The sequence below is a fragment of the Hermetia illucens genome, chromosome 1, assembly GCF_905115235.1.
Source record: "Hermetia illucens chromosome 1, iHerIll2.2.curated.20191125, whole genome shotgun sequence".
Classification (NCBI taxonomy): Eukaryota; Metazoa; Arthropoda; class Insecta; order Diptera; family Stratiomyidae; genus Hermetia; species Hermetia illucens.
The window spans coordinates 52,379,725-52,406,703 of NC_051849.1; the positions used below are offsets into that span (position 1 = coordinate 52,379,725).

General features: G+C 40.7%; 1 protein-coding gene across 7 annotated transcripts in view; it reads left to right on the forward strand.

Annotated features, from left to right (window-relative positions):
- LOC119647112 (potassium voltage-gated channel subfamily KQT member 2) overlaps positions 1-26,979 on the forward strand; it is a 1,176,525-nt gene that overhangs the window by 856,775 nt on the left and 292,771 nt on the right. For 6 of the 7 annotated variants that reach the window (XM_038047893.1, XM_038047892.1, XM_038047894.1 and 3 more), the window contains one exon: positions 20,370-20,558. In XM_038047893.1, the coding sequence (XP_037903821.1) occupies positions 20,370-20,558 (189 nt within the window). Of the gene's footprint in view, positions 1-7,224; positions 7,548-20,369; positions 20,559-26,979 lie in introns of all 7 variants that reach the window. The other variant, XM_038047891.1, reaches the window with a different exon arrangement.

Sequence of the window (26,979 nt, forward strand, 5' to 3'; positions counted from 1 at the left end):
TATAATTAGTTTATCCACATCAATAACTGAATTTTCTGAATTTTAAGAATTCATTTAAACTCAAAGATATGCAACTTTATCAATCCTTCGAAGTTAACTCATTCTAGGTGAAGTGGCGCTCGTAACATTTTCGTCAGTCCAGAGCCCTTCGACCAAGTCTTAACAGTACTGATTATTTTGCATAAGCATAACTCAGCATTCTCGTGATACTTTCTAATCACAACCAATACCATGCCGTTCGCCTTTACCATCACCGCGATCTCCTCCAGAGACGGAGTATTCGAAGTAAATTCTTCAACAATGGGTTCAGTACGGAATCCTGTGGACAACCGCGAAAATAACATGCTCCTCTGGTACATCGGCGGCATCTTATATGTAGCTTCGTTCTTGTAAGTAGTTATTAACAAGCAGAGGGGGGGAGGGGGGGGGCGGATAGGAATAGCATTCTCGGCTTAATAAGTAAGATGGCACCAGTATTTGATCTGCCTTTGGGGAACTCATACTGTTAACCTGAAGGACGTCCTCACATATCAACAACTAGTAGTTCTCTACTGCACATAGATTACCCACTCTACCTTTTCAGCAAAGTATCTAAGGCAGGGTTGCTCAGGTGGAGCTTTTCTAGCTTTAGTTAGCAGTACCAGCCTCTACCACTTCCGTGATGCAAAAAATATCCGCACATTCATGGACGCTTGAAACAACTCAGCAGTCTACACTTCAGGGTGAGCTTAAGGACTTCATTCGGTAGGGCGTCCATGCCCGAAGCTTGGCTAATCCATATTTTGCACCAAATTTACCGCAGCATGCCTGAAGTGACTGTAGTAATTACCTCCTCATCTCTGGAAGCAGTCAAGGCACTGCACTTGATAAGGGGGTAATCCTTGAATAATTTTCAACAGGAGGAGCACGTGATCTGTAGTGTAGAATGGCCTGCGAGTCTCAATTACAATCGGACAAACGTCTACCTTTGAGCAGAGCTCTTTAAAACATCCCGTCTAGCTCCACTGAATAGCCAGTTTGCGTTTTTTGCGGACTTCCGGATAGATGTGGTTGGTTAGTTTTTTGTCCCACTTCTACTTCCGAATTTCATGTCCTATGTATGGTCTGCCTGTTGTATCACATGTTCGTTGAGGCACCTCTGAAGCCTGACCTCGATATGACGCGGCAGTGTAGCACTAATAAAGGTCAGACCTACAACAAAGACAGATCACCACCTTCGTTAGCCAGAAATATACTCAATTGCGTAAAGGCATTTAAGAGATTTTACTCCGAATTCCCAACCATTTAAGTCACCACCAATCACTTTTAAATTTCGTTCTGTTTCAGTTCCAGTTCAAGTTAACGCCTTTCTAAATACTAAATATTGCTTATTTTCTTCTTCTTACCTTAGTTATTGTATTGCTGGGCAATATGCATTTGAAGCAATTCTATTTGTCGCTTCTCCCAGGCGGGCTTTCGTGCTGCAGAACCGCTGTACCGCTTTATTCAAAGACATATTGGGTTTTCCACCAAGTTTTTCCAACTTTGTTTTGTTGCTTTATCGCAGTGCGTATTTCACTTTCGGATGTCACATCATCGAGCTCCTTACAATGTATATGGATCTCATATTTTCAAATATGAAATTGCCTTTTTGAATTGTTCAAATCTCTCTGATATTTTTGCCTAGATATTCAAGAGTGGGATCGGCTTTGACCTTTCTTAGTATCTGCACGTACCGCAGATTGGCCTCGCTTGAGATAACAATTGCCTATGAGCGAACTCACACCTTTGCTTGCTTTTTCGCTTTTTGTTTAAAACCTTGGTGTAGCCATCGGTTTCCTTTGGATGCCACTGAATTTGCCGACGTTCGCATTTGGCTCAAAAATTTTCCCACTTCCGCGCTTTAAGTCTCATTTTTGTGAGCTAACGGAAGGCTTTTTAAGGTATTTTTAGAGTTCCCCATACAGTAAAGTTTCACAGAATATGGTCATGGGGGTATCAAATGAACGCACTCGATTAGAAATTCTCGAAACTGATTTTATTTCATATGCTGGGTGAAACATAGGGGAGTTCAAAATGTGTGTCCCAAAAGTGTAATAGGTCTCGTTAACAGAACCTATCCAACTGCCAAATCTGGAAAAAATGACAGTGTTACATCTTTACAAAACCTAGGCCTCAAAATAAATTCCATTTCGATATCTGCTCAAATAAAGTTAATAATGGAATATGAGTATCACTTTATATGTTAGAAATTTACCCGAAAAGCCTCCTTCAGTTGAACCTGAAATCCAGCTATTATTAACAGTTCTGAAAGATCAAAGCTCTGTATTTCATGTAAATTTATCGCATTATAGAATGTGTCATAATAAAAAGTGAACTCGTATGAGCGGGGGCGCGTAGAAACATCTTAGTTTTCCTTTTGAAGATTCCGTTTGTCGGTCTGTCCGTCTGTAACACGAGGTCTACTCCAAAACCGCTTGACTTACCGTCACGAAACTTAGTGAGGAAATATGGTCTCATCATTTTGTGTTGGGTTCAAGGGGGATATATACAAAAGGGGGAGCAAATTTTTTTCGCAGACGTCATGTTTGGTATTAAATGAAAGGGCTCATTCAGAATGTGAAACAGGACTCATTCTCAGAACCTATCCTACCGGAAAAGCTGAAAAATCACAGTGATACATCTATACCACTTGGGTTTCAAAATACATCCCATTCCGATAATTGCTCAAATAAAATAATGACGTATTACTATAATTTAGAAATTTACCTGAAAGCTCTCCTTAAGTTTCTTCTATCATAGATATACGAAATTTGGCATCAATTTAGAACATAATATACGACATAATTCTGAAACCGCAATCCAAGTATTGCTTCACGGCTTCACGTTGGACGTAATTCTCAATCTTTCTGTATTTTGCGAATTATAAAATAATGATTACGCTGCCAGGAAAAAAGTGCAGCAGCGTCTGATGAGTTGCCTCTGTTTTTACACCCGGTTCGTCCAGCTTAAAATATCCTGATTTCTTTTTTTTTTGTGCGTAAACTGATGTCAATGCGGTTTGAGTTGCCGTGAACACTATTTCGGCTTTTATTTGCTATCGTTTTTCATGCTGTTACTAGCTCTTAGAAAGGACCCTAATGGCTCTCATCCAGATTTTGATGGCTTGTTGCAAGATGTCTCTCTCCTTTATAAACTCGAACAGTTGTTTCCCCTTTTCTGGACTTTTGTTTCGATCTCCATTAAAGGTGGTTTCTCCGCGTCAGGGTTCTGAGTTTAAGCCTGAATATTCCTTTTACATCCTCCTTCACCTTTACAATTTATTGTTGAAATCCCCTTCCTCGGCCAGTGTTCGCTTTTCAGTCTAACATTCTTCACCGTCAATAGTATTGTTTTTGCCAAGGTTGTACTCTTCATCGGAATGTGTCCTTCTCCAAACCTAAACAGCTTGTAGCCTTAGATGACATAGCGACCAAGCTACCCACTAAGTAGGCTCTGCAGTTGAAGGATATGCCTGACCAGAAGCTTGCTTACGCACTCCAGAAAACCATTGGTACTATTATTCCAAGGCTCTGCATCGTAAATTCTTTTCTTTTCTCTTCCTCTATTTTACTTTTATGTTCTGACTATCTTTCCCATGGTAATTTTGGTCCATACATCAGAGATAAGTAAAGAGTATGAATGCATATTTACACATCAACAGGTCTCGTTTAATTTAGGATGAACAACTACTCTTCCGGTCTTTCAGTCTTCTGACCGTGCGTCTATCTGTCCGTTACATGCCCTTCTATTAACAACGATTACACCCATTTGGATGAATTGGTGCAAAGTTCGTAAATATGGACGCCATGTATATGGTGAATAACATCCCTCTACATTGAGTTGAAAAGGGTTCCGCATCTATGCAAGAAATAAGGTTTACATTTTTTTCATTTCATTTTCGAAGCAAGTTTTAGTTTTTACCTCTGTTACAAAATAGGAGAGCAGTGGCGTTAGGAAAAGGTAACTTAATCTAAGTCACCATCCAAAGATACTACAAAATTTCACTGGAATGTAGATCACAAAATGAAGCATCATATTGTAGCATTTCGTGGGTATCCTACAACTAAAAGATATAATATGTATTTAGAATCCCAACATCTCATTAAAGAGAAACAGCAAACGTTTAGCTAGTATATTCGGGTGATAGATAAGCTTCTATGTTAACTCTATCTATTAAATTGGCGATCTCGTCCCGGAGTTTTCAATTCAAACTTACCGCTTTGAGATTTAGTAGCAAATTATTAAGCCGGATTTGTTTTTTCATACCTAACCTGAATCCCGAGGTTTTCGTGGGAACATCATTTAATTCAACAGATGGACATGTTTCTCACTTGAGTGAGTAGGGTAATTTGGCAACCTCTGGTTTGTTAGAAAAGGAAGTAAAAATAAAGTATAGTATGGGCTCAGCATGCCTAATCATATATGACGGCCGCCGGACATAAAGGGTTTGTACTTTACTCTGGGCTTATTTTAGCAACAATCATTTTACTAGGCTTTTAGGTCATACCATCCTAAATACCTGTGCCATGTCGAAAAATGTAACTCTTCTTTTTCTTTACCTCGTTTACAAGTGGGGTCGGCTCGTCGTGATCAGTTTAACCATTTGTCTGAGTGAAATTATGCGGTGTTTCCAACGATTAATTGATTGAAATAATTAAAACTTGTTGTTTCTTTTTCGTTGGTGTGAATATTTATTCTTGCAAGTTGGAACTTGTTAGCACTGATGAAGGGAACAAGTGGTTCCCGAAATATCGATATTTGCAAGAATAAATATTCACACCAGCGAAAAAGAAACAACAAGTTTTAATTATTTCAATTAACCATTTGGTTCTATCAAATGCCTGATTTGAATGCAAACGCGAGGTTTTCAAAACCCCATCCAGGGTTTCAAGCCATCGTTGCTTCGATCAGCATTTTGGTCGCTTACCAACGACTATGATGTTCAGACCAACCTTGACGAAGGAATTTTCTTTAGCGCGAATTACGTGACCATACCATCGGAGACGCCTCTTTTGCAATTTTTCCATGATCGGTGCAACTTAATATCGATTGCGGATATCCTCATTTCGGACGTGTTGTGACACTAGTCTCCACCACCGTTCATTGTTTTTTATAGTCCGCCAACACCCAGAACCGTAGAGAGCGTCAGGACGGATGACATTGCGGTAAATTTTAGATTTCAGACGTTCGTTGATACGTCGTAACTGTGCAGAATTTTCTGTTTTCCTGGGGAAGTCTCATTTTTTAGACGATTCTTATAATATATACAATATTTTAACATAGAAAAATTGAAAACCATGATTTTTGCGGACGAGCATTTTCATTCCAGAGCCAGGTGAGGCAGCAGAATCACAACCGATAGTGGGCATTGGCATTCGACAGTCGCCCCGGCGCTTTGCGTTAGGAAATATTATTGAGACCAACGAGATACCTACATCAATCAGTTATCGAAATTATTTAAGAGCGATAACATTAAAAGTCAATTAAGCCTTAATCTGCACCATACTATAAAGCATTGCTTATTACAGGAGTAATATTACCACCATTTTGGATATGGGGTGTTGTTAGTTAATATGGTGATGTTAAGTACAAGTAATGCGATGAAACTAATTAATGGGGTGATGTTAGGTGACATTGTAATGTTTATCAATGTTTAAATTGCGATCATGGATGGTAATGTAATATTGCATTTTAAGGTGAAATCACTTTTGTGATATTACATGGACCACCCTTACCCCACACTTCCGTAGCGCATTGAAGACCTTGAAGTTAAATAGATTATCGCTGCGCTTGGCAACTTTTTATACGTATTCCTTATAATGAGGTCAGGTCCTCCAGTTTTCTTTTGATTGACGCGTTTTTTATTGAATGAATAATGTGCTTGTTTTTTAAGAGAATACATTTTTTGCGTTCTTCGATACAGAACTATTCTAATATGGGCATTTGTTTGCGCTGGATGCGGGATAAAGATTGTTTTTATATGATCAGCAAATATCGCATTCTTTCCGGCATTACTTTTTGCCTAGGATTTATCCTCCGTGAGATATTCATATTATTGCGAATACTTAACTCCTGTAGTAATACCCCAAAATGATTAATCAAAGTAATGCTGAAGGGTAAAAATGGCTCAAACAGGTTTTTGGTATCGAGTCTCAAACTTATCTGAGAGTTGTATTTAGCTGTTTGGTAGGTGCGGTCTTAGCGTTTTGCTATTTTCCTCTTACCTGGCACGGGCCAAAAGCAGCTGATGAATCCCGTAGTTTAGGTAAGGTTCTTCAATGCGTCGCTGAAACCCTTGAGAGCTTGTCCCCATCCTTTGTCAGTTTTGAGCACTGTTTTTGTAGTCAAATTAGTGCTAGTATACTTACCAAACTTGTATCAATCATTCAATTCGTTCATTGATCTACAAAAGACTCGATTATGTTTAAGACGTTTAGAGATTTTATTTATCATCGGAAAATAGTTTTGAGCTCTGGAACACCATTTATTCTTGAAAATCCAACCAGAATCTTGCAATGGAGAAGATAATGTATCTTCTGTAAGTGTATGTATAAAAGGGCAATATCTTGAATAACCCTCGAGTGGTAAGAGGTACCCTGCAAAGGTTTCTAGCATTTCCTTAGCCGGCTTCTCCCGATCACATGCTACGAGAGATGTGAGCAGGAGGAGGAAATTAATTTGTCTATCTATTAGTACCTCCTACATGCCTCTCAACGCCCGTTTGCAGCTGGTTATTTGCTAACACTAATGGCCTGTAATTTCCGTTTCACCTAGTTTTAGCAATTCCTCATACAGCTATTGATCCTATATCTGATAACACCAAATACCCCAGAGTTATCAAAATGAAACCACTTTTACCAATTCGATGGAAAAAGGACCTCTGGCTGTAATTTGATATGCTCGCGTTTTCTTGGTCTTCCTTTGTCGTTATTGGAATCATGTCTGTAAAACTTGAAAACTAATTTTAGTAGCTAAAGCTTGTTCGCCTTAAACTTATACTGATAGTTGTCAGACGTGGACAATACAGCTTGAATTTATAACAGCATTCACTAGTGTAATCGACTTTTTATCCTACATCCTATCCTATCCTGATATTCGTAAATAATGATTTAATGCTTAGTACAGCCTAACAATGCTTACCCCAAAAAGCTTTCAAATTCAATTGCAACAGATGTCAAAAATAATCTCACCCAAAATTTGTAGATGATTGAGTCACCGCTTCAAAATCGTCAACGATCACTATCACTACAGATCCAAACTTTCGGAATTCCTATAATTATTGAAAGACCGGAAGATGAGAAGGAGACTGAAGAGGAAAATGACTTCGAAACTCTTGAGTGTCCAGAAACCCCTGTCGACGATTCTCCAGAAGATGCTAAAGAGTTTCCTGGTGATTGTGACTTTGACGATGACAATTATATGAAAAATTTCGAGTTCAGACGGGACAGTTTGGCCGAACCTCAAATGCCCTTGCAACGTGTAATGAGCTATGATAAGGGTGAGCTGATTAAGACAAGAACGATGTTGTAAGTTGAACTGTAGGAAAAGTGAATATATTGTGTTTGTCAATAATGAACATTATTGCGATTAAGTAATATTTATTCAAGTTTTGTTTGAAGAAGGTGCTAATAAAAAACTCCTATCTATATACCGTTACTAACATAAGATACTTGGAGAGTGCATTTAACATTAATAGCGAGATACATATATTACGGGGCTACAATGGTTTGATGTTTTGTATTCAGATGCCGGAATTTGGAGATGAAACTCTCAAATAAATCTCGAGATTTGTGAAAAATCATACACTTCTTATTAACTAATCTATGCCAAGAGACTCTACGTCAGTCTATGGGCCAACGTAACTATTTCCTTACCTGGAGAAGACTGTGTACAGGAGACTTACCTTTCAGTATACTATTCAAAACTTTATGGTGGAAACAAATCATTGCGCATCTTCGACCGTCGACGGCAATTGCGGAAGAAAAATGCCGCACGTAAGATCCTGTGGCACGAAGTGCCGTGTATATGTTACAGTGCATTGGTGTGCCCCCACGTGGTTGCGGCCATATTGCATTGCACATTATCACTTGGGATGGGATGTGGAAACACACACAAGAAAACCATCTAAGCGCCATTGACACATCGATAAACCAATACATTAACCATGGGGGTCACGGGCCAGTTAGCTACCTTATCCCCACCCCAAAGATACAATGACATTCCGTGCCTCTTTGCCGTTGTATTTGCTCCTCCTGTATACAGTCGTCTCGGCTGAGTTTAATGCATTTGTCATTGTGTTGTTAAGCTTCATTCATACGATGCAGCGGCGGGCATCGGTACAAGCCAAGAAGACTCGTCTACCGGCTTTACTTTGTATGGGGTGACGAAAATTATTGCGCACGTTCTAGAGATACGCTTTTGGACGAAACATGACGGACGTTTAAATGCATTCGACAAAAACTCTTGTTTGTCGGTTTGTTTATACTGACACGTCAGTCCATCAGTTTTTCATTTGACCATTCTTGATGGATTAACTTATGGCAGACTAATTAAACTCTGGCCGTTTAGGATAGGTCTATGGCGCTGGTAGCTGGAATTCATGCAAATCTCAGCAGTGAATTTTGGATGTGTTGATTGAGAAAATTTTCCCTTTAAAGTGTTCCCGCCATCGGTCCGTCAATCGTTGCCAAAAGCACAATTTGTATCATTAACACAGCAAAAACATTCAATATAATGTGTGCGATGGTTTCGGGTTTTGACAGCTTGTTAAAGATCTTTCTTGCAGTTCATGGTGTTCGGTTCACCATAAAGATCTGTGCTGCTTCTAAATAAAATCACTAAGCTAGAAATCTTGACCAAACACCCCCTTTACTGTCATATCAATCTGGACTATCAATCAATCTGGACTTACGGAATTCAACTCAATGGTTCAGTGGGTTCATTCGATAATGAGTTGATGCAGAAAGTCCAATTTAGAGTACTACTGTTGAACACTTGTACACCTTGGTATACGAAAAACCTAAATATTCACAGAGACCCTCAAATTGAGAGGAGATCTTATTCTTGATAACAAAACAAGCGTACTTAAATTTCTGGGCTAGTGCCAGGGGATTAAAACTGTCTGGAAAATTGATATAAAACTCCAACAAAAGATCATGTATTTTGCCAACCATGTATTCTATAACATTGATGAGGAACACAAGCTTAGCTGTAAGATTTAAATGATAGCTTCTACTTCAGAAAAATACACCAAAATGAACATGTCCGGTAAAAAAGCTTCTTTACTAGTAAGCCCCATTATGAAGCCAACTGGATGCACTATATACACTTAACCTACTCTCCTAAAAGAAACCACCTGAATATATTCCTAAGAGGCTTAACTAGTAAAAATAAAACTAGGTAGCTTGCTCCTACTACAATATATTTTAATAGTTAGTAAATACGTATTTCGAAAGCTATTTACTTTCTTCCTCAGTACTTAAGCTACGGAACGATAACTATCTTAACTAGTAACTCCGTCGAACTATATTAATCGACGGTAAAGGAGTTCAAATTAACCACAAGTCTTGATTAGAGCATCATATTTGAAGGTCATATCGGTATGCTAGTGACACCGACAGAACGCCGATAAGTATGCAGTATGTAGTCTGCGATACACACATTTTCCATAGTGAAACCTTAGTGCTCTGGCTACTAAGCTGGGCAACATCCAGCTCAGTGTCGCGGCATAAACTACGCTTCCTAGATATAAAAATTGATCGATACCTGCGATGTTCTACCACAGATAGGGAAAGTGCGTTGACCTGTCTATAGCCTTAGTTTGGTTGGTATTTATCTTCAATCCAACTATACTTTCCTCTCTTTCTAAATCCATTTGGTCAAGATCCATGAACCAATGAGAGAGTGATCCGTTTTCGAACTGAAATTCTTCAACGCAGCATGTGACATTTTGCGACGTCATATAACGTTGATAGTAGCTATCAGAATCTGCGAAATGCCCTTCCTTTGTAAAAAACACCAGATATGATGACTGACCGGACCACTTGGGAAGCAACTTACTTTTTGAGTTAAACACCCAAGCTTATCAAAAATCTTGACTGACGGGTTCATCCAGGGCAGAAACAACTCACCAGACGCTGCCTCACCTCTGCCCTAGGAGCAATGTCACCGAAAGTAGCGACAGGTGGTAATCGCTCCATTTATATATAGTCGCAAACACGACATGAGTGTGAATTATATTGAAGTGGAATCCGTCCTAAGTTGAAACCGGTCCGTGATCAAGTAGACTCCTAGGATCCTCAACAAAAAATTCATTTTTGCCTGGTCTTGGTTTGAACTTAGAACTTTGTGTCCCCACGGTCTTACTTCAAATTCTGAATCTTAGTATTAAAGGAAAGACTAAATTATGCATCCGGTTTGACCATGGACAACCATAAGGAATGAATAAAGGGCAAGAGTTAACGGTGCAAGCCCACTAGCATCTAAGTACATCCCTGGTGGTGTATCTTCTTGACACGCGTGCCATACGCCTCTGCAGAAGCCAATGGCGAGACTGTGTGAGAGACCTTTTGACAATTCAGTTCTTCTCACGTCACACACGTCGCATTTCACACACCTTTTTTCCGATGTAATACTAAATCGGAAATATTGCGAGAATTTATCGAACAACACATGCAAAACCAAACGGGAGAAACAATAGAATTACTACCGGAGCTAGAAAACTAATAGCCCGAGTACCATAAAAGGGAAAATTTACGACGAATTGCATCCTCAATCGATGTCTCTTCTGCCTTAGAAGTCGTTGAGTGGCGACCTTTGGGGTCGCTTATCCACTTATAGATATTGAATCCACCCTGCAATTGCAAAATTTCTCTAGAAGTCAATCCGCCCTCTACCAGTTGATCTGGTTTCGCCAACCCAGATTTTGTTTTCCTATGCACCAGCAAAGGAGATATTTTTTTGGTGAATTGTGAATGAACATTGGATAAATCAGTCTAAAACTTATAAAGAGTAAAACTACCAACTGAATATTAGACACGACTTGTTAAGGGTGGATTCAGAATAGAAGGACTAGAGAACTTAAGGGTATGGCAATCTTTGTACCACCTCTTTTTGGCGGAGGTAGGGCACTTCATTCTCATTGACAAGCTCTGTTGATTTTAATAAACGTTATAAGCTGCTTAAAATTAGAATAAAAATTTAGCTCAAGATCCGCACAATAAAAAGTGCTTCCTAGTTCTGAAAAAGATTGCTTACATTTCAAGTTGCCTATCCAAGCATCCTAGTATTGCACACCTTGAATTACGAGGTTTGATCAAAAAGTTCCAGGACTCTCTCTCAATAAGTTACAATAACAATATTTGCAACTGTTCTAAATTATCACTTGCAAAATACTCCCCATGGGAGCGAATAGACTTCTCCCAGCGGTGTTTGCACTGTTCCAGACATCTGGACAACTCTGTTTCATGGACGGTGTTCAGTTGTTTCAACTCGCGGATGAAGAACGCGGTGTGACAAGGCGTGTTTTCGCCTATTGCCCACAATGCTGGCCTCTTCCGACGGATATTTTGGCTTAAAATTGTCAGGGTTTGGAGGTATCCATAACGATTGATCGTCTCATCTTGTTGGAGGATTTCATGATGGATGATACCCTTCGAATCGAAGAGCACAGTGAGCACCATTTTAGCGGTTGATCTCCCCTATCGTGCTTGTTTCTGGTCAGGGTGAATTTATTGATTGTCACTGTGACGACTGTGCCTTGGTTTCCCCATCGTGGGCATAAATATGAAATAATGGCTCTCAGGAAGTTCCCATTAGCAATGCCCATTCCCAAAAGCTCCTGGCCAACCCTTCAGGCGATGCACTTTTCGATCCTCTGGAAAAGTTCCTCCTCGAGGAATGAACTCGGCTGTAACCCTTCTCATCTCCAATTTTTGAGTCAAAATCTCCTAACATGACCGAAATGAGATGTCGCACTCCTCTGCCATCTCTCGGATCGTCAAACGGCGATTGGAATGCACAAGGAGATTCATTTTGGCCACATGAAAGTCGTCAATTGATTGATCTTCCGTTGCTGTTCTACTTTCCTTGAACCATTTAAACCATTCGTGACACTGTCAACGACTTATCAGATTATCACCGAAAGCTTACTGCAGCATTTGGATCCGTCAAAGCTTTGCCCAATTTAACGCAAAATTTCACGCAAACACGTTGTCCCTGCTTCACGTCCATGGACAAAAAACGCGAGACATGAAAAACAATCTCCACTAAAGCAGCTGAACAATCGGTTTGGAGAAGTTTAAAGCAACATTATAAAATGAAGATTACTCAGGAAGGTTTCGGCTAAAAATGAGCGTCGAACCAGCTATCAATGTTAACGTGAAGGCGTGCAATTCGAAAAGTCCTGGAGCTTTTTTATCAAATCTCAAACACAAATATCATCTCATTCTTGTTGAAACGGCATAAACTTATTCATTTACGCATTTGTTTCGTTGATAAATAATGGAAAAGGAACACAAATACTCTATTCATAGTTATCCACTGCAACAAATAGAAATACCCATAAAACAAGGTGGATACCCCGTTTAAATGCTAACCCTTCTCACTGTCCATACCATGATGCACTTGGAGGTGTCCCCAAACTTGTTTGAGAAGTTTTGGGACGTCGAAATACTTTCCGTTTCTCGTGATGCGAGCAAAACGTCTACGACTTTTCAACAATTGTCACTTTTGGATGATTTTTATTAATTCTTTAACTTTGGAATAAAACGCATTAACATCAGGCTGTCTTTTCTCGGTAGCAAATATTCCCCCGAACATATGCAACCTCACAATATGTTTTACATCAAAAATATCGTTGTTGACTGCACCGATCCGCTAGGCTAAATGCATTTAATTGCATAATCATGGGCATTCACATAGCATCGTGATGAGTAAATGATCGTTTCTGGTTCGAAAATGTATATAATAAATAGAATTTAAGATTTTCGGAGATTCCAAAGTTGAGGGGTGTTCGTTAAAAATTCGGATATAAAATATATAATTGGAAGTGTGGTGAAACGTGACCATGGTGATATATAGTAAAGAATACGGGTTACAATCGGATAAATTCCTGCTCCTATTCGGTATAAGAAAATAAAGAAACAACGATAATTTGCATATCGAAGCCAATTTTGATTTCGAGTATTAACTTACCGTCTTCGGTCTAGAAACTTCGCCAATATTCACCACTGGAGTTGAAGAAAGATCGCATTTGCAAAACTTTCGTACATATTGGATCGTATAATGGGGCAATAATATACCAATCCATTGAAGAGGTATGGATATGCACTTTCTCAATAATACTATTACTTTTGAATCACCTGGGTCCCACAGCTACCCATTTCGCATGTCCCTATTTGCAATACAATAATTCAAAACAACATTCAGGGTGGAACTCACAACCTAGGAGACACCCGCTTTAATGAACACGTTGATATAAAATTTATAACCCACAGTTGTCTCTTGTAGCGACATCATTTTAAGAGAATATTACTTGCAGTCCCGGTGAAGCATCGTCCCGGTGAAGCATCGTCCCGGTGAATCCATCATTGAAATTTAATGCTTTCGATGTGTACACGGTTCAACATAGAAAATTCATTGGCTCTTTCAATACATCTAAAATTTAAAGATACTGCAATGTGCTTAGAGTTACCTATAGAGTGCTAAACAAAAACCAGACACTGGAGGGTTGCTTTTTATGAACTACAATAAAATGGAGTTATTGCGTAGAAAGTTTGGGAATTGTTGTATTCAAGCGGAAGCATATTCGGAATATAATCTCCCAGGATATCGTTTGTCGAGCAAATATTCGTGCTTCTCTTGGAACAGGAAGAAACTTTATGTAAAATTACTTTGGAGCTGAGGTTGTATTCTATTCGCTCATTTAATATATCTGAATTATCTAGAATCTGTCATTTATTGCGTATCTATTCAGACTTTACAACTCCCCGCGGCAATTTTTCATTTCCTAAACAGCTACATGAGTACTTCCTACACAACAAACGATTAACGGTGCGAATATTTCCACATGTTTCACCATTCATTCAAGCTGAATTTCAAGGCGAACGTTCCCAAGATGTTTCCCGGGGAACACTAATTCGAGCATCTGAACATTTCACCCAAACGTAATTCTCAGCAAATCCTACCTTCCCCATACATACAATCTCTTCCCTCCACTCATCATAAAAGAAATCCTGAAAATCATTGAATTCGATCCCACACAAGAGGAGGACTTAAGCTTTGGCTTCAATAAATGTTCAAAAACTTTCTTTGATTTCTTGCCAAACGATGTCAATTTATTTAATTAGTTCGAACCACATAACACAGTTCGTCACTTTGTTTTCGGTGTGCTCACCGGATATCCTGTGGGCCCCTCATCAGGAACTAATGCTCTGAAAATGGGACGAAAGCATTAACTGAAAACCAATGTAGGACAGAGCAGGATTTGAAGGACGAACGCTGTTGAGGCGAAACGCACATATCCCTTCTTCCGATGAAAATTGAGTTACTAAAGTTTTATCTCTGAATTCGGTCCAGGCCAATGTTGGCAAAGGACTACTCTGGAAGTTTGTTCGGGAATGACTGCAAAATAATTTTCAACAAATGAAAGAAAGGAGAAATAATGGTCTGGGAAAATGTTGGACATAGTCCACGATTGATTAGTGTGAATAGTTCGACGTGTATTGAATGAATGGGGAAAACCTCTGGGTAGCGATTGAGACGAGGGTGTGTTATTCGGATCAGAAAATTGAACAGGAAGCCTACATTCGATCCTGTGTAAGCTACATTTTGCTTCAACAGAAGGAAAGAAGGCAAAGGATAAACACATACAGAACTTCTTTAAGCAACCAAACATTTTGAGATGATTTGATAGGGGGATATCATCACATTTTATCATTAGTATTTGACCTAATTAAATTCGAGTTAATTAAATATTAATTCATCTGTAATTTTAATTAAAAATTAATTAACTTCACGGCTACGATCTTTGGCTATCGAAAGTGGTTGGTTCCTGGAATCTGAACGATATCCAAGACAAAATGTTTGTTTTCTCCAACTTCAAACATTTTGGGTGTTAGTGACAGTAGAATTTAGAAGGACAGTATTCCTTTCCATTTTCCGAGACTCTGCTTTGGACTTTGGAAAACTACGTTGAAACAAACGCAAACCCGGCGTCGGACTCTTGCTGACAATTAGAGCAAGACGCATTCTCATTACCTTGGAGACGATTGCTGACAGTGTGATTCCGGTCTAGGTTGGAATGCACTATTTGCCAACGGAGATTTCAGATGCAGACGAGCAGGATGTTTTCCACAAGCGGCTACCCACGACTAAGGAGCCTTCCTAAAGCTCACATTCTGATATCTGACAACACTTCGCTTGTCGCAGTGAGGTGAGGTATGGTCATAGTGGCCATGATAACAACGGGGAAAGATTGTCAGATTTCTGCATCTTTCATCACTTCGGAATCGGGGGGACATTGAACAAATACAGTGTCTGCCACAAGGTTAGTTTGGTTTCCAAATGGCGTCGAATTTCATATTAGATCGACCACAGTTCGCTTATCATCGTTGTCATCAACGGCGCAGCAACCGGAATCCTTAATAAGCATTCTGGGTTTGCAAAAAGATTCACCAATCCGATATCCCTAAAAGCTGTCAGGCGTTCTGGTCTACCCCCTCGCTCCATCTAAGGAAGTGTCTGCCGAATCTTGCTTTTCAATCATAGATAGGCTAAATCATCCTCACTCCTATTGAGCGGGATTTTATTCACAACCAGAAGGTCATGATATCCTTCGATCTTATCGATTCCGCCGTTATATAGACTACGGAATCGTCCATCCTCTTGTAGTAACTAACATTCTTCTCTCGAACGTCGATAAGAACTCGCAATTTTTCTTGCTAAGGACCCAGATCTCCCAAAAAAAAATCATTATGTTGTACAGTACTTGGCATAGATAGATGGTGAGATTCTCTGCCAACTCTGTCAACAACCATGCATGTATTACACCGTCATAGCTGTTATCAGTTTCAAAGTTGAGGTTGAAATTTCTCCTATCCAAGATCTCGTGCGTCTGCGCGATAGGTATGAATGTAGTTTGTGCACCTCTAGTTGTTCTTCCCATGATGTCGATATCTTTAGCATAGGACAGCATCGCGAATCACTGTTTTACAGGGCCAGGGTAAAAAGGATGCATGTTAGGACATCCCCTTCTTTTAGCCTATATTGATGATGAATTATCTTGAGATTAAACCCGCTGCTTTTATCTGGCCTACCACATTGGTCAGGGTCAGTCTAGTTAGTTTATCAAACTGATCAGGATACCGAACTCTTTCATGACCGTTCACAGTCTTACCCTCACTACGCTATCATGAGCGGCCCTGAAATCGATGAAAAAGTGGTAGTTGCTGGCTCTATTTTAAAAGTTTTCAAAGAGAAATTCTTATTCGTTATTGATTTGCCCTGAGTGCCGATGATGTTTTGGACGTATGGGGCTATCCGCCCTAGCATGATAGCGGAGAATATCTTATAGATGGTTGTCAGTGACGCGATACCTCTAATAATTACTGCATTACGTGACATCCTCCCTTTTATGTATAGTACAATCGCCAGGCATTGGTTTGCTGTTCCAAACCTAGAGCACAAGTTGTTGGACCTTAATGTAATTGGTCACTACCAAATCACCTGTAATTCCACCGGTCCACAGCGACTTATTATTTTTAGGCACAGACTTTTCTCCCAGGCTTGGTGGTAGCAGCATTTATTTGTCAATTATTTGATTGCATTCGATTGTGTAGTAAATCAAAATGCGGTAAGAAATCGGACTTCTCCTTTTGCCTCGACAGGATGAGCTTGGAGGCGTATGTGGCTGACTTGTTTGCAATACTTGCACGCTTGATGCGGCTGCTCCCTGTACTAGTACACATACCTGCTGACTCTGATAGCCGTCCTTTTTCCATCCGCGAAGTTGCTTCTCCGTTCGGTGAAATTCGTGTCCTAGCCTACGTTCTTTGAAAGTGCAGTGTTGCCCCATGTGTAGCATTCCTTCATTCCGTTGCTAGCTTACATCCATCGTCAAACCAGCCTTTCATACTCTTTTTGCGGCTGGGGCCAAGTATGTTGGTATCAATGATAACGATATTCAGGTAGTTGCAAAGATCATTTCGCAAGGTTTCATCTCCTGGAACTCTGTTTACTGCAGTTATGGCGGCACCTATTTCCCCTTATAGATGGAAGGCATTGTTGTAGATGGCTTCACTGTTTACTCTCATCAAATTTTTCGAGGGAGCTCTAGGTAGTGCTATTATTCGAGCTCAGCACACTACGGCACCAAGATAGTGATCCGATATGTTCTGACAATCACGAAGGCTGAGAAATGTTTGTGGACCGCTTTCCGCGCAAACCAGGTATTTCGAACAACCATTTCGTCCGACATTGCTAACTTAATAATCCGCATTTCTTTATCATTGGTGTTTTCATGTAAAGTATGGGCGCTATATTATCGCCTTAGTAGGGGCTCTGCCTGTTGCATCTTTTGTAACCCAGTTGGTACAATTTGTCCCGTTTTTAAGCGCGGAAGGCTTGACTTCATTCTTTTCTGTCTGGAACATCTCGTTAAGAAAGAACTCCCAACGAACACTACGTGGAAGTGGAGTTACAGTTTGGCAGTTCACCTGTTTGTGTTGGTTGTACAAACGTTTCCCAGGTTCTATGCTTCACCGAAAGTACCAATCCAGATTTTTCAATGAAATTTTTAGCGCTTGCTTGGAATGGAGGGAGCCCTGAATCCGCCGTCCACATGCTGGCGGACCGGACCAATTGGAGTTCGGTTGGTGTCGCTACTTCCCCAAATCTCATTATGAGCGATGGCTTTGCAGTCGAGGAGAAGTGGTAACACATTCCGTTGGACTACTTCCCCAGATTAACAGCTAGGATGCGGGCACCATTTTCTCTCGATGACACGATTGTTTTTCGAATGGTTCCGCCGGTTTTGAATAGAACTTGGTGTAGTAAAAAATCTTCGGTTAGGAACTCCCCAAGGCACATATATTTTAATTTGGATTTGGATTTTAAATTAGATTTAAGAGAAGGACAAATTACCTTCACACTTCTTCCATGGAGAAATCGACTCCATTAATGCTTCGAGCTCTTCTCCAATGTATTATCGTCAGGGCATGTCGACAATTCTTCCAACCTCACAGTTTATTCCGGTTGTTCTTTATCGCATAGTCGGCCAGCTCCAGACCTGGTCAACAGCGTTTTCGGAGTTGCTTAGCACTCCATGCCTGATGCATCTACGTAATTGTTAGGGGTTTCCTTCCTTTATAACGTTTGGTACGCAAATCTGAGGCGTACTTTTGTTGTTATCTGCCTTTTCTGCGCAACAAACAAATGTTGGGTTCGGGTCCACTGGCTACCCAATTTCTCTTTTTTTAATGTTACCACTTGGTTTTTGGTATTGCGGAGATGTACCTCCGCCTAATGGATCACATGATGTGCGATATGGGGCCTCAGATTTATGTCGTTATTGTCACATTTCTTTATACCTATATTGGGTTCACTATTTGATTCCCACGCGTATGGAAATTAGGAAGAGCGCGTGCCATAGTCTTCTGTATCATAGTAAGGTCAAACTTACTCACCGTGGCGACCAGGTGTCACTCAGCCAACGTTAGAATACAATCAGTTACTCCCAACTACAAACTATCCAATGGTAACGGTTCGCATAATACTACTATTCATTTGCGAAGGCTTGTATAGGATACCAGCAATTTCCTTTGTCCTCACGCTTCTTCATTGCCAGCCATAATCCCCGGATTTGTGGCAGATTCCTCATATAGCTGCACAAAATTTTCTTTTGTTTTCTATATGGCCGTCCACTTGTAGATAAAATCCAGCTCAATAAGTTTCGGTGGGCGGATCACTAAATCCGTATGGATGAAGTCGATCCAGCCCAAAAAGTCTATAAGGGCAATATCTATGGTAGAAAAGGAAGGCCAGGCAGGCCTTGTATGAAACGAAACAATGACGTAGGCTAGGACGCCAGACATCTTTAGGGATATCAAATTTGTGTAGATCGGCGCAAAACCGGGATGTCTCGAGTTCCTTATTAAGGCAGTCCTAGTCCGGCTGCAGGCTGTTTCGCCATTGATGATGATTGATGATGATATGGAATTTACCCTCGTTCATCTCTGCAAGATCTCCTTCTGTCTCACGAGTAGCAATGTAGTTCTGAATTTATGTTATTCCACTAGTAGTTAAATAATGCAGTCTTGATTTTCATTGATTGATCATATCAACGTTATAGTACCCAGCATCTGTCTCTATTTTTCAAACATTGTCCTAAAAAAAATTAAGCGTTTTACAGAACAACGACCTGTTTAGTCGTTGACTTAGGTACTGTCTTCTTAACTACAAAATGGTTCGCTAATTATGACTACCTCGTTTTTGTGAAGATCGTCTGAAAATGCCTTTTTTTCCCTCGGAGTTAGCTCCCAACTAAATCATTGACTGCAGCAATACACTAGATTCCAGCCGCACATATCATCTATCAACTCCTGAATTAGTCAGAGTATTGATATATATCACTTCCAATTCCACACTGCTTGGGAAGGTTTCACCAAACTCCCACAATCTTGTGTGCTTCCCCCCATTGTACAATTACTTTTGCATAATCACTCCGTAAATTCCCACATGTAATCCAGCAAAGCACAGAAATACATTAAAACATTGAAATCCGAAAAAACGCGAGGATAATAATGATCTTTTACGACCTTTCTGCGCGATTTTTATTGCTCCACATTTCTAACATTACACATCGTAAAAATGTAAACGAGAAACAAACGCCACCCCATTCATTATCCGATTACAATCTCTGTTAGAAATAATACCCGCATGTCTGTGCTTTCCCAGGCTAGGGTGCTTTGCTGCCCCCATTTTCATTTAAAAGAAGCAAAAGCCTGAAAAAATTGGGAAAATCCACAGGTGCTATAGCAACACCAATCTGCTATTTTTGAAGCCATCTTCTCAGCTAGTATTCAGTAATATTGACGTGCTGAAAGATGGTATAAATATACACTCGTAGGCGCTTTTTGGGAATATGCTGAAGTAATTAAAGAGGAAGGAGTCAGATAAAAAATTAATCCCGCACAGGTGCCTGAAGAAACGATTGGAAATGTGTTTCTCACCAAACTTCCAATATGAATTTAGAAATATTTCCTTAATTGTATTTTGTGGTATTTAAAATGTATTTCTGAACAATTTTTCAGATATTTTTGTTAATTTTTACGCATTTTCTTTCTTTTCAGTGCGTGCCGGCTTAACGACAAAAATCGAGCCGATCGGCTTGCACGACCGCGAATGTCACTTCTGGGGAAACCATTGAACTATAATCGCGGCTCACGTCGTGATGCCCGTTATAGAAGGCTCCAGAGCCGCGTATACAATTTTTTAGAACGACCCCGAGGAGTACCTGCTATTTTATATCACGTTATGGTGTAAGTAAACTCTGACATTTATATTTTTTCATCTGTCATTTCTCCATGTTCTTGTTTCTTCAAATTATTTTCAACAATTTGTGGGAACATCCTTTGTTCAAAACATTTAGAAGCTGCAGAAAGGATATCCTAGTTGTTCTATTATGTCTCCATAATATCCTATATATCCTCTGGAGGGAAATGTCAAACGATTGTCCATTACCTGCGAATCGTCATGACTACTACTATATGAAATCCATAGAGTTGGTAAGGGTGGTTACTACCATTTCGATCATGATTCGATTTCCTATTCCAACTCGGATAAGACAAAATAAACGTCGAACCTATCAAAGTTTTCCAATTATGAAAATGTACACTTCGTTACTAGTCTTCCTCAAGTTGCTTACTTTTAATCACCATTTCCGAACACCTTCCAGCGCAAGTTCTCACTCAAGGAAGGTATCCTTCTTCATAAAATATTTAAACGTGCTCGACACCCCATACGTGTTCCGAGACGTCTGTAAAACAGAATTCCTGTTTTCTTTCAACTCAAATCAATATCCACTCATTTTCCTCTCACTCCTCCAAACAATGACATCGATCCGGAACGTCCCAGATGGATCCATTCGCAAAAGTCCTTCCCGGCGTCTTGCTCGCGGAATATAAATCATTGTCACAATTTTCCCTGGATCTGTACTGCAGTTGCCGCTCTGGTCATTAAGTAGGAGGTAATCGAAGCAATCAATTGCCGTATGTCATATTCAATGAAGTTGCGAATTTTTTTTGTGAGCTGCACTCGGTGTATTGAAAATTGAAAAATGTAGGTGTAGCAGAGACTCAGCGAGTCTCGTTCGCAGGACGAAGGATATCAGTGAGTAATGTGTATCGCTTTAGGGAATGATGAATTTGTGAAAAACGAGGACTTTGCTGATTGAAAATTTCGAGGACAGAATGGAATGATGAACTTCAGCATTTAGTACTGTCGAAACTGTTTGAAGTTAATATGTTTTGCCATCTTTCGAGTGCACTTTTCATTATTCCATCTGTCAAAGATGGAAATGACCAAAGGAACAGAGCAGGTACCCGGACTTTTTCATTCTCATTTTATACTTGCAAGTTACATCTACAGGAGCTGAAACGAATGGAAGGGTGATGATGAAATGTGGGTCAATATTGTTATTCTGACATCTGCACTGAAACTTTTGCTCGAGCTGTCCTGGTTTCCGCGAGGTTATCAGAGTTAGGTGTCTTTTGATGAGCACAATCCCATTACCCCATTGTTATCGGGCGGGGGGGGGGGGGGATCCCTTTTCAGTTCCATCAGCCATACAGCATTATTTCTCTTGGTAGTAATTATAGTTTGGTCACTACTTACAGACCTTTAGTTCCCTATGACCCATCTTTTGTTGCTCTTTGCAAACTCAATGGCTATCGCAGCAGAAGGTCGCGGTTCAAATCTACTTGGTGGCAGATTGACTTGTTATCGTAACAGGATGTTGGATACCAGTCGAATCAGTTGTGAATGAGTAGCTAAGTCAAAACAGGGTAATAATCTTGGGCTAGGAGCCCGTATTCAGGCGATACGTTGGCTCCCATAGCTTACACGAAAAAACAAATGATAACGGACTGCGGGTTATTCAATTATCAGAGTCACACGAAATGGTTATTGGAAGTACCTGGTTTGCGCGGAAAGCGGTCCACAAACATACGTGGGCCTCTCCAGACGGGGCCACTTTCAACCAAATTGACCACGTGTTGCTCGAACGCCGCCACCTCTCAGCCTTGATAAATGTCAGAACATATAGGGAGGCCAATATAGACTCGGATCACTATCTCGTTGGCATGGTGCTCCGAGCTCGAATAACAATACCACCTAGAAGGTGAGAGTGAACACTGAAGCCATCCACAACACAACCCTCCGCGACACCTACAAGAGGGAAATGGATGTCGCAATAACTGCAGTCAACAGAGGCCCTGGAGACGAAGCAACAAATGATCTTCACAATCACCTGAAGAACGTTATCATGGATACGGCCACAAACATACTTGGCCCCAGCCGCAAAAGGAGTCGGAACGGCTGGTTTGACGATGAATATAAGCTAGCAACGGAACGGAAGAATGCCGCACACCGAGTAATGTTGCATTCTCAAAGAACGCGGGCACGCGCAGAGACTTATCACGAACTCCGTCGAGCCGAGAAGCGACTTCACAGACGGAAAAAGGAAGCCTGGGAAAACCAACAAGTCTATGAACTAGAAAAGTACAGGGAGCAACCGCACCAGGCGCGCAAGTTTTACCAACAAGTTAGCAGGATGAAGCCTTATACACCTCGGTGCTCATCCTGCCGAAACAAAAAGGGAAATCTGATTTCCGACGGAATGGCATATTGGAGCGATGGGTTGAGTACTTTGATGAGTTACTGAACAACCAGAACATCGGCGAGTTGGAGGTCCCACCAACTGAAGACGACGCACAAATGCTGCCACCACCAAGTTTAGGAGAAACAGTCCGTGCAATTCGTCGGCTGAAAAATCATAAGTCGCAGGAGCCGATGGAATTACAGCCGAATTGGTTAAATATGAAGGCGACCAGTTACACCAAGTGGTTCATCAACTTGTGCTCAAGGTAGGGGACAGCAAATCAATGCCTGACGATTGACAACGAGGCATTATCTGTCTCATACATAAAAATGGAGATATCACACAGTGCAGCAACTATAGAGGTATCACGTTGCTGAGTACCACCTATAAGATATTATCCGCTATCTTGCTAGGCCGGATAACCCCATACGCCCAGACCATCATTGGCCCATACCAAAGAGCTTTCACTCCAGGCAAATCAGCAACAAATCTGATTTTCTCTCTGCAGCAAGCGATGGAAAAACTGTTGGAATATGGACAACAGTTGCACCATCTGTTCATCGACTTTAAAGCCGCCTATGATAGCATAGCCAGGGTAAAACTGTACACGGCCATGAGAGAATTCGGTATCCCGACGATATTAATAAGACTGACTAGGCTGACCCTGACCAATGTGCGAGGCCAGATGAAAGCAGCAGGATCACTCTCAAGAACATTCGACATCAACAACGGTCTACGACAAGGGGATGCTCTATCATGCGCCCTCTTTAACCTGGCCCTCGAGAAAGTGATCCGTGATGCTGATGTAAATGCAAGAGGTACGATCCTCTTTAAGTCCATCCGACTACTGGCCTATGCTGACGATATCGATATCATGGGAAGAACCACCCGAGACGTACAAACTGCCTTCATCCAGATCGAGCAGGCGACGCGAGGTCTTGGCCTGTACATCATTGAAGGCAAGACAAAGTATATGATGACAACGTCAGCACCGAAAACGAACCAATAAACAAACAACAAACCAAGCGGGAAGAATAAGGATAGGAGAATACAACTTTGAGACCTTCGATAATTTCTCCTATCTAGGGTCGGAAATCATAACCGATAACAGCTACCACGATGAAATCCGCGCACGGTTGTTGTCAGCCAACAGAGCTTGTTTCACCTTACAAAAACTGGTCGGCTCGAAACGTCTCACCATACGGTCAAAGCTCTTACTGTACAAGACAATGATCTTGCCAGTCCTCAGGTATTCCTCGGAGACTCGGGTTCTTAACAAGAAGGATTGCGAACTCTTGGTCGCGTACGAGAGAAGAATCCTCAGAAGAATTTTCGGCCCTCTACATGAGGATGGACGATTCCGTAGCCTACATAACGACGAAATCTATGAACGATACCATGACTGTCCGGTTATGGATAAAATCCGGCTCAATAGCTTACGGTGGGCGGGTCACTTAATCCGTATTGATGAGGATGATCCAGGCCGGGAAGTCTATAAGGGCATTATCTATGGTAGAAAAAGTAGACGAGGCAGAGCCTGGCTGAGATGGTACGATGGCGTAGATCAGGACGCCAGACAGCTTTTAGGGATATCGAATTGGTGGACCTCGGCGCAAAATCGGTATGTGTGGTGTTCCTTATTAAGGCAGACTTAGACCGGATACCGGTTGTTGCGCCGTTGATGATGATGATGATGCTAACTTCCCTTTCTTCTGTTCCTTCAGCTTAAAATTTTGGAGAAGCTGGTTATAGGTGGGATTTATTTCGTAGACCAGTGTAGCAATTCAAAACATTTCCAATTACAGATGTCTTCCTCTTACGCTTTTTGCACGCATTACGGCTGACCGAAGCATCCCATCTATTGATTTTTCATCCCCACCTTCCGCTGAAGGTTCCGTTCGTCTATGTCCAATTTCTCTCTACCAAGGATATTTTCTTATGAGGTCGAGCGTCCCTCTTGCTACCCACACCCAAAGGACAACTTCTTAATTATTGATCGCGATGTGATAAATCTGGTTAGAATTCTATCATTTCCCAGGCGTTTATTACTTTTCATTTGTATAACGAAGTTTTAAATTCACTGAGATAAGCTTTCAGTCACTAATACCTATTTTACTGGAGTTTTGCTATTGCAATGGGGTTACCCCATGCATTGACTTACTGCTATTATTACGTGTAATTTCTTCCATCTACTCCACCAAACATCTAGGTGTTCTCCCACCGTTCAGGTTGTAGTGGCCTCCCCTTTCCATTCTTCAAATCGGTTTATGATCCTTACAATGAAATACTGCGATTTTTATTATAATAAAAGATCATACAAAGAAGGAATGCATCAAAGCAACTACAAAAAAATAGAAAATTGATATTCCAAATGGAATCAAACTGAAAATAAAACCAAACCATAGACAGCGCAAAAGGTTAGACGCAATATTCGCCTAGAAATGCCACCACAAAGAGCTCAAAGGCGCCAGATATAAATTGCAGGAGTAATTTGCAAGAAACACGAGAAATTCCTGAAATCGATGTGAGCATATTGTTTTTATGAGTCCAACATAATTGCTGGCACGTGTCCTCTATTAAGGATTCGCTCACAGTAAAAACGTCTTCAAGAGAATCCATGCTTGAAAATACTTCAACGAGTCCTTGAAGAAAGTTTGAAGTTTATATTAAATCGAAGTGCTCCTGATATTTTTAGGAATTGGAAATTGGAGTTTAAAGCCAAAGGTCTCATCCTGTTATAGAAGTCCTGGCTTTATAGAGTATTCGCAGTATCAGTCTCAGGCAAAGCTGACTTACGAAAATGTGTACCTGATTACTCTGTCAGTGCACGTGATTGCTTTAGGTAATTTTTGATGAAATTCAAAGTGAATTAAAATAAAACCCATCATGGTAAAGAGAACTTATGTAAATAATCCAATTTGAAAACATCGCCCCCAGGAAGCTCTATACATTATGAAATCCCCAAGACTACATAGTACCTGAAATTTTCAACCACATGTGCTCCTGAATTAATGATGCCCAATTCCCTCCCCATAAAAACCAACAAAATTCATCCCCATCCAGATAATCCCTAAACATAGCATGCCGTCCTCCTGCATAAATCCCAGCACATGTGTTCCTCGTTAGCGGTCAACGTACTTACCGAAATGTTGGCTATCATGCAGAGGCTCGAAGTATCAAAAGTTCAGCATCACGTGTTTAGATAAAGTGGAAATTAATTAAACTTTTGGAAAGTTCACTGTCATGGTATTGACTCCAAACTGAGTGAGATTAATGATTGTAAAGGCCTAAATTTTGCGAGATTGTTCTTAGGTGACATATTCAATGACCTCAGGTACTAGAAAAGGATCTTCGGCTCCAAATAGGGAGTCGTGCACGTGGACTCTTCTCCATATAATGGATGAATTTCAAGGGCGCTTTGGGGAGTTATTTTAAGCCACATGTGTATCACAGTTGCTAGTATATAATCTATTCATGGTGATTTTGTCGTAATGAGTGGAGGAGGAAAGAAACACTATAGTCTGAATGGCCGTCGAACATCAAGGTGTCTCATATTTAGCCGAAAGGTTTATATTCCACTGAGATCACGGCTCCCGTGTAAGCTGGGGGTGTAAAATTCAAATTATACCCTGCTAGCCATATAAACTGAAATTCGAACTTTAAATGGCTACCATTCCTTGACGGGACGCTCCTCAACAACGGTACCGAAACTCTCCAAGATGCTCGATTGCCCCAGCGTCAGTGGGAATTCCGATGGAACATGCTAGACATTCTGAGGTTAAGCGAGGTGATCTGGGAAGCGCTCGTTCCCCCCTTGCAGTACGGTTTATTGTATTATGATAAGCCTGCCGGAAATAGATTTGAAACTGGGTCATATTAGTGTTTATTACATTCGCAGTGCGCGTCCTCACGTCTAAGGAATCGATATGGCATAAGGCAATAAAACGAATGAAATCGGGGAAAGCCACAGGACCTGACGACATCGCATCTGAGCTCTGGAAAGCGAAGAGCTGGGACCCAACACTGTGGCTTAGTGAATTCTTCAATCGGGTTATTCAGGAAGGAAGAACACCAACTGACTG